The sequence below is a fragment of the Tachysurus vachellii genome, chromosome 18, assembly GCF_030014155.1.
Source record: "Tachysurus vachellii isolate PV-2020 chromosome 18, HZAU_Pvac_v1, whole genome shotgun sequence".
Lineage (NCBI taxonomy): Eukaryota > Metazoa > Chordata > Actinopteri > Siluriformes > Bagridae > Tachysurus > Tachysurus vachellii.
Window position 1 is genome coordinate 12850368 of NC_083477.1, and position 9049 is coordinate 12859416.

Sequence of the window (9049 nt, forward strand, 5' to 3'; positions counted from 1 at the left end):
TTGTTATGACTTAGTCATAAAAAAATCCTGTCTTCAGTTTTACAAACATTTTCAAATAATCAATAATGTTCATTTATGTAAATCCTTAAATTTTATATTGATGTCATCAGAGGTGGACGTGGATTTTTTTAAAATATAGCCAGACTCTCTGATATACAGAAAGTGTGATAGGCACATACATGATTATTACACACTTATTATTTTGTAAGTAAAAGGCAGGGAACAGTTGTTTTTAACAGTTCCTCTCAGAGCGTGAATCACATTGACCATGTGAGGCATCTGGTGGTGGGTTGCAGTGTAAGTAAGAAAGAAAGTGACCACACGTTCACTGTTTAGGCCACTTAACAATACGTCACTTCCGGGATACAGCAGCAGTAGTAGTAGTAGCAGCAGCAGCAGCAGCATGTTGCAGGTTAATTAATAGTTTCATGTAAAACTAATTATTTCTTGCCTACGCAGATGGACGTGGTTTCCCGCAAACGGGCGTGGTTTTGAGATTTGTCAGCAGCCTTGTCGGATGAAACGACGGTCACGTGTGGGCGGAGCTTGAAGCAAATAAAACGCAGCAGTTCAGACGCTCGAAAGCGGAGAACTGCATCGCTTCAGGAAGAGTCTGCGTCGGTGCTTCTGTTTTCTACTGAATTCTAGAAAGTTTGTCCTGTCCTGTCCTGACCGGGTTTTGCCTTTGTTTTGTTTTCTCTCCACCATTTTCATAATTATTTACGTCTTGTTTTCAATCCTTTGAGTCAGTTCGAGTTTTTCACGTCGTTAAACTTCATCTTTTTTCTGCTAAAATGACCAAACCGAGTAGTTTTTGTGCTCCGTTGCTGCTGTTATTGGTCTGGAGGGCGGGTGAGGTAGCTGAAGCCTGCAGCTGTTCTGCTAAACATCCTCAACAGGCTTACTGCAACTCTGATGTCGGTAAGATCATTATTCTCTCTGTAAAAATGCTAAAAAAATAACACCACAGAGTAACGTACCGTTTGTTTTTCTGCTGTTTCTAACGTGTTATTCGCGTGTAAACATCCCCTGATGAAGAAAATGTAGTTTGTCACGTATTCCGGTCAGCTTTCCTTAACGATTATAAAATCTAGATAAATAGAATAGAAGTTTGCAGCTGGTCTATAAGCTGTAGGATTTTAGGGATGAATAATTGTACATTTTGGGCCTAACAGCCAGGACTGACCCGTGCAGCGTTCAAGTTCAGCTGGACACAAGTAAATAAATCGCCTTCTGTACGCCCAGGTTCAACGCCACTGCATATAAGAGGTTATAAAGCATGATTAATCAAACGCAAGTCGGTTTTTCTCATTTGTATTCTTTGATTTAAATACGTTTTTCGAATCCGATCCGAATTTGATTTCTGTATCTAAAATGTAAACACCCTGTTAGTTGTGCACGTGACTAAGCTACTGTTAACTGTTATTCAGAAGTTATGAACTCTCGATGTCGATTCTGTCACTATTTTATTTTTAGTTTTTTTGATTAATATAAATCTCGATTTGTGCTGGTGTTTTTACAGTTAAGCTACGTTCACTATCACAGCTATTCTATGATGTTGCCAGTTAGCGGTCCTACTACTGGTTGCCATAGTAATAATGTTTCTCAGTAGGTTGCACAACTGGCATTTCACTTTTGACAACAATTCAGTTTTCTTGCCATTGAAATGAAACATACTGTATGTTTAATTCTATAATACGTGATAGATGTATTTATCATCATATTATAGGAGGAGCAGTATGTGTTCTTTGCTATGGATCACGTGTAATCTGCTGTTTTTCACTCCCATTTGTAGTCATTTAACGCTCCCATAAAGGCGTTGGACTACTGATAAGAAGGTCGTGAGTTCGAATCCCAGGTCCACCAAGTTGCCACTGTTGGGCCCTCAGCAAGGCCCTTAACCCTCAATCACTCAGTTGTATAAATTGAAAATGTCGCAGCCCCAAGTTGCTTCATATTTGCATAAAGTCAATCTTTGCCATGCCCACATCTAATAGTCAAGGGTCACAATTCTCATCCAAACTGAATGATCTCCTGGTCACTTGGTACCTGTGAGTCACTGTATGTGTGAATGTAGCAAAAGAAGGATAATAGAGCATCACATTACGCGCTCGTTTTGCACACCATAGAAAATGGTAGGAGCCCAACAATTGGGAAAGGCATGACATACTAACAGATGAGTTTTAGTAACTCTAGTTGGTGTGAATGATTGATTATTAGAATGTATATGTTTTGCAACTCGTAAGCAGACTTGTCTTAATAAAACTGGGAAGTCTTTCTGGCCGGTTTCAGACGAGTGTATCGGTATAATGAATCATCTTTATCATGTAATTTACCATGCTTATTTTTATTCTTTCTGTCATTTGTCTGGTTAACCCATCTGAGTTTTTACTGTTGCACTGCCCAGTTTTTTAAAAATAATTCGAGCCTTATCATCAAGTAGCTTTGTTGCAAACTGACCACTGGGGTTATTTTAAGGGCCGAGGAGAGATTAAAATTATCTGCTTGAACACACATGCCTCTGAGGTTTGTGTGATGATGAGAACAGGAAGCCAGATGACTAAAGTCACGATGGGGTGGTTTTATCTCGGAAGTGGATATTATGAATTGCATATAAAGAAAAAAAACATGCTAACTGGACTCCTAGTCCTACACCCCAACATCCCGCATTAGCCATCCCTACAGTGACAAGGCAGTCCTTGATCACCACCTTTTTAAAGCCATTTGTCATCGTCATCATCGTTCGCCCAGACTCTCAGCTCATTGAAGTTCCAGAGATGGGAAAACATTGCTGCATTCCACTGGAACCTCCACCCGAAAATCCAGCCATGCCACGTCATGTGGTTTTCCTGTTCTAGCTTTCATATACCACAGCAAGCAAATGGTATTGTTTGAAGGGGTCTGCCACAGTCGCCATGTGTCCACCTGCATTCTGTCTGTTTTAGTCACAATGACTGGACTTTTGGGTAACCTTTTTTGTGAAGGTTTTTTTTTGTTCTTTTTGTGACCTGTAAGCCTTAATGCTGATAGAATCACTGATGCAGTTGCAGGGCATTTGTGCTAGCACCACAATTATTTCGGCATCAATTTCCCAATACCTTGCACAACTGATTAAGGAAATATCCTGTTTTTCAAACTTTGTGTACTTATAAGTGCCGAAAAGCTACCTTTCTGAATTTACATTAGACATAGATCATAATAATAGTGAGAACAAAAATAAGAGGCTGGTGAGAAACCCACTAGCTGCCATAAGAGTAGTGAAAACAGGGACAAACTTGTGGATGTTTCATTAACATTAAATAGAATTGTAATTGGTTAAAAGTACGACACTGACTTTACAAATACAGGTTTAATATTTTAATTGCTGTGCTATAAAGCAATCAAACACTAACAGTAACCCATCCACATTTGACCAACCTGTCACTGATTACTTTCCTGTTCCTTACATGATGAATGCATGGTCCAGTTTAATGCATTTGCAGACATGCAATTAAAAAAGCACACATAAGTATCTAATATAAGATTAACAGTATAAACAGAGTAAAGTGTATATTGGAGACTTTTTATACCTTGTTAGAATGTTGGGCTTTTTTTCTCAATTAGTTCATTAGGCTCTTATTCAGATTTGGACCTGATGGGTAAAGTAGAACTGATTGGGCATTAAGCATGTGGAGCAGGGAAACCCAGGACAGTGAACACATTCAGCAGCATATCAGCTGCATGGATCTGACATGGATCATTAAGCTGAACCAGCCTTAGATTGAGGGAATTTTTTCCATGGGTTCTGCTTATATGCAGTTTTACAGTGGGAACAGGAAATACCTGCAATAACTGTAAATATCTCCATTTGGTCAGTCATCTGGATTGCTAGCTGAATCTGGTCAGAAGTTCTTTCTGTTATATCTCGAAGTCTAACACATTGCTGGATAAAACATTTGTCTGCTTCCTCAAACTGCTGAAGCGAAAGGTTTGTTTGTAGATCTCACTTCAGAGAAATGTGCGCTGTTCACAAAACGTATACGACTAAAGTTAAACACGATAGTTACAACTGCTAAATTTTACCCACCAGCCACTTATCATGCAGGTCGGTTCATGCGATTTCCCACAAATATGGGACCACATGACCTCCACGAACTAGCCAGCAAAGTATATTCTGTTGAAGAATTTCGAACATTTCCACTTCCAGTAAACATGGAGCCGAAAGAGGAGTGGAACGAATGAGCAGAAAAAAGGACCTGTGCCTGAACCTGGATAAAACATTGCAGCCCTGTGTGCCTTCACTCACTGATGAAAGCACCGGATTTGACTTTCTAAACGCGGACCTCCTGTGGGCGTAGCTGGCATCCCACGCTTGTGTGTGGTCGAGAGAAAAGCGGCTCTGTGCTCAGGAGCGGGTATGGGGAGGGTGTGAGTGGCCTCTCTGAGAACACACTCCAACATGTGTGCTGTAAAGACAGAGAGGCCACTGAAGGCCATCGGGATTCGCCTTGTGGGAAAGTGGGATGTGTTGAATACTGAATGACGGAAACTTAACGACAAATAACAAGCAAAATACACGTCTCTATTTTCCTGAAGTGCTTTAATGAGCTTGTGCATGAGCAAGAGCCAGAAATGGAGAAGTGTAGCCGTATGCACTTCTGCACTCTTGTCTATTTTGGGTTGAAAGAAAGACAAACATTGTGTACTCTTCCTTGGTGTGTCTCATTCGTCTTTTAAAAGAAGCGGTTTGCCATTTTTAGAGCCCCTTTTCTCCTGTACTGCGTTTACCATGAAAACGCTGACAAGCCACTTTCTTCTTCCACAAAACCCACCCAGCAGATCTGTTACCTTTTCACCCGTTAAACACTTACTGACTGTTCTGTCAACAAGTCCAGATTTACTTTCCTCATTCTTCAAACCACATCACATTTTCTATTAGTCCCACTGTAGCTGCTGAAGAAATTATTATACAGTACTTACTACATAATACGCTTTAAAGTCATTGGCTGTAAAATGAAACGAGGGTTTATGGGTTGGTGAAAAGAGCTGGAGCTGTGCAGCATTACTGTGGGTGGAGCCTGAAATTCGAGGGTTAACCCAAGTTCAAAAAGCAGCTTTATGCATTAAACGTTTCACATCTGGGACATTTTTCTTCATTTTTAACAAGACGCAAGATGCGTCTGCAGCACACAAGTTGCAGGCTGCGAGTGATCTGTTGATGTCTTGGCTTCTCAGCTGGATGCCATCTAAGCGCCTGAGCAATTAGTGAACAGCATGCTGTGGCAAAACCTCTATCCAACTTCTTGAGCTTCAGGCAGGATTTTTTTTTGCACCGGGCCCAGAACATTCCTCTCTCAACACTAATCAAATACTCCTGCTTTTCCATATGCAGTTCACAGGAAGTGGACTTGCTGAACTCAGAAAAGACTGCAGTCATTTTTTGAACAGCTGATTTTCTTATCTCTTTCTCTCTCTCTCTCTCTCTCTCTCTCTCTCTCTCTTTCTCTCTCTCTAGTTCTCAAAGCCAAAGTGGTTGGACGGCAAGAAATTGTCACCGGCAACGACGTATATGGCAATCCAATCAAGAGGATCCAGTATGACATTAAACAGATGAAGGTATTTCTATCACTTCTTAGATTTTAATTCAGCTGCTTAAAGATATTTGGAGATTCATACGTCACATGCAATTTAAGAAACCGAGCCAAACCCAAATATGACTTATCATATTTCAGTTTATCAGTTTATTCATCTGTGAGCTGATCTGGCCTCACACTGCAATTTCTTTCCCCCGATTTGACAAGTGTGAAAAGCCAAGAACAGAGACAAGCAGTCAAATGTCCTGACCTAATGACCTAAATGATTGCCGTATCAACAGAGAACAGTTAAATGACTGATAAGACATGAAATTAAATTAAAATGAATTTTACAATTAAATTCATAAATGAATAATGCAAGTTTATATTTATAAGTTTATAAATAATTTTTAATATTATGAATCACTTCCCTAATATGCAGTTTATTTTCAGAACTTTATATTCAGCCAAAGTGGGAAATATGTAACATATGTTATAGTTACTGCATTATTATTATTATTATTATTATTATTATTTTTATTATTATTATTATTATTATTAGGCATTGAAATTCCGTTCAAAAATTCAAATGAAACTGCTATGGAAGTTATATTGGTGCTAATGGGGATTGGTATGTTAATTACAGAACATGCAGCGACACTACTGAAACTAAACACTAACTTTAGTGCAGTATTTAGTAGTAATATAGTTGATCTATAAATTTAAAGAGGAAAAAAAATTATGCCATTTCTCCAGCCAAAAAAAAAACAACAATTGTGTTTTTCTGCTCTTTGACATCTTAATAAATAATAAATATATTTCACCAAAACGATATGTATTTGTGTTAATCACGTTGGGTAAAGAGTCTGTTTAACCCATATGGTAGTGAACACGATCAATCTGCCCAACAGTGTCCGATACCGGACTAGTTCAATGTGATTTCATGCTTTTGACAGTGAAGTAAATCCTTAACTCTGGTTAAATGCATTGAAAATCAGATACAAGTTGCAAAAATGTTGTTGATGCGTCTACATTTCAGACGAACTGGAAATGTTCTTCATTTTCACTAAATTTAACATACTGTAACTATATTTGTAATTGCAATATATAGGAAAAAAGCTTATTTCAGCGAAGTCTATTCTCGGGCTGTTACTCTATAACATGTATTATACTGCTAATGTATCAATAATGGCAAAATATGAACTTTATTAATATTTGAATCAAATACAAGTGACCTCACCTTCCACTGCTGCTCCGCTTCATATTTAGATGTTCAAGGGACCGGAAAGAGAAATCGACGCCATCTTCACTGGCCCTTCTTCTGCTGTGTGCGGTGTGAATCTGGACATCAATGACAAAAAGGAATACCTGATCACAGGTACTGTAGCTGCGCGTGATAAATCCTGACTTGTTAACCTGTTGTACTTAGCAATATCAGTGCAGTAGTGGAGCTGTTATTTCATTAGATGTCTCCTTTCGCTCTGTGCAGGTAAACTGGAGTCTGATGGCACCATGCATGTGACACTGTGTGACTTCATGCAGCCATGGGAGTCCCTGACCATGGCTCAGAAAAAGGGCATGGACACACGCTACGAGATGGGTTGTGAGTGCAGGGTATGTAGAAAAACATTTATATAGCTGTTCATCCTAGCCAGACTCCTTCATGATTGTGACTGAGCCCTGAATTCAGCAGTCACTACATCCAAGTATTTAATACTACTATGGTTAATCACTTGTGCTCGCTCTCTCTCTCTGTCTCTCTCTCTCTGTCTCTCTCTACACAGATTATCCACTGTGCCTCTGTCCCCTGTACGATCAGTGATCCTGCTGAGTGTCTATGGACCGACTGGCTAATGGAGAACTCCGTGCAGGGTCCTCAGGCTCGGCACTACACCTGCATAAAGAGGAACGACAATTCTTGCGCTTGGTACCGCGGAGCCGCTGCACCAAAGAAGGATTTCATGGACATTGAAGATCCATAAACCTGTAGTCTCCTGACTTTACAGCCACCCCCTCCTTTTAGAACAGCTCCCTAACAGTTTTAAGGAAATAATCACACTGTTCTTCAATTGCATTCTGTGCTTTATAACATGATGATAACATGGTGATGCGACAATGTAAAGGAATATGGCAGAGATAACATTCTCTGTTTTTTTTGTAAAAAGCACTTTGAGTCCCCAATAGCACCTAGATGCGACCTTGCTGTTTAGGAAAAAAATGTTTACTGCCTTTTATTACCACTGTTTTAGGTTTTTGGTTGGAATTTAGATGACTAAAATATAGGAGATTATGTTGACTTGATTTTTATTTTTTTTTTTTTTTTGAGAAAATATCAAACGAATAGAATAGCTCAGATTTGTTTTAAGAAGCATAAGTGATTGATCTACCCCATACCTTGATGTTATGGTCTCTCTGAAATGCCATCATTTGACATTTCACATACAGATCCAGTAAATAAAGAAAAGTAACTTATTAGAAATAACCAAAGTGATTCGATTTCTGTGTACAATGTGGACTTATACAGTACAATAGATGTAAACTGCTTATTATACTATGCACAAAAGGCATCTTGTAATAATTTATGTATGTTGTAATATATACATGTTTCTAATTTATATCTAAACACTCAATTTTGGTAATTGGTTAGAAAATAGGGCTTTTATTTGCATTAGGTGTTTTTATTTTTTTATTTTGTGGAACTTTGGTGCAAAGCGATGGTACCGTTTTGTACGTTCGAGTTTCCATTATAGAAATGAATCCAGTATTCCAGTTATTCAACCAACAAATGTGTAGGAAATGTCACAGGCCTAATTCAGACATTTTGTATATCATGGTATCCTTTTTTTAATTTCCATATGTGTGTTTGTCTGTTCGTGTTTTTATTTTTATTATTTTTTAAATTCATAAAATGTCCTTTTTTAATATCTTGAGGAGAAAAGAGGTAGTGTGAGCCTTCCGGTGCTGGAACCACTTGGGAAGACTAATGCCTTGCCTTTGCATGCCTTTCATACTCCTGTATTATTCATCTTGGTGTAACAGTTCCATATTCATGAATAAAAGAAAACAAAAAGCACTGACCTATTGTCTAACTCATTGTACACCAGGCTTTAATCAGGTTTTTCATGTTTCCTCTTGGAGGGTCTACTGCATGAAATATTCAGTATAAAATATTGCTATATTATGTAATCAGTTCTTTGCACAGGATGACTGCTGGAATATATTTTAAACAAAAAGATTGTGCTTCACTTATTGCTGTTCATCAGAGCAGAAATATTAAACTATATATCATACTGCTATTTTCTAATAAACTCCTCCATTCTTTTCTATTATCCACTTTAGGAATTCTTTGAAACCTAGAGCATTTATTTAAGGAGAACATTTACAGCAAACTCAGACATGTAAAATAAAAATAGGAAAGGACATGTTGGTCAGACCTTCATGACGTTCAGATTTTGTCCAGAACGACATTTTTTTTTTGTATTTAGATCAGGCTGTAT

General features: G+C 38.4%; 1 protein-coding gene across 1 annotated transcript; it reads left to right on the forward strand.

Annotated features, from left to right (window-relative positions):
• Positions 1–579: 579 nt before the first annotated feature.
• On the forward strand, positions 580–8625 carry timp2b (TIMP metallopeptidase inhibitor 2b). The gene is made up of 5 exons (XM_060892154.1): positions 580–921; positions 5495–5595; positions 6822–6930; positions 7042–7166; positions 7337–8625. Exons 1-5 carry the CDS (start codon positions 795–797, stop codon positions 7532–7534), a joined length of 660 nt encoding a protein of 219 aa, XP_060748137.1. The 5' UTR covers positions 580–794; the 3' UTR covers positions 7535–8625.
• The last annotated feature ends 424 nt before the right edge of the window (positions 8626–9049 follow it).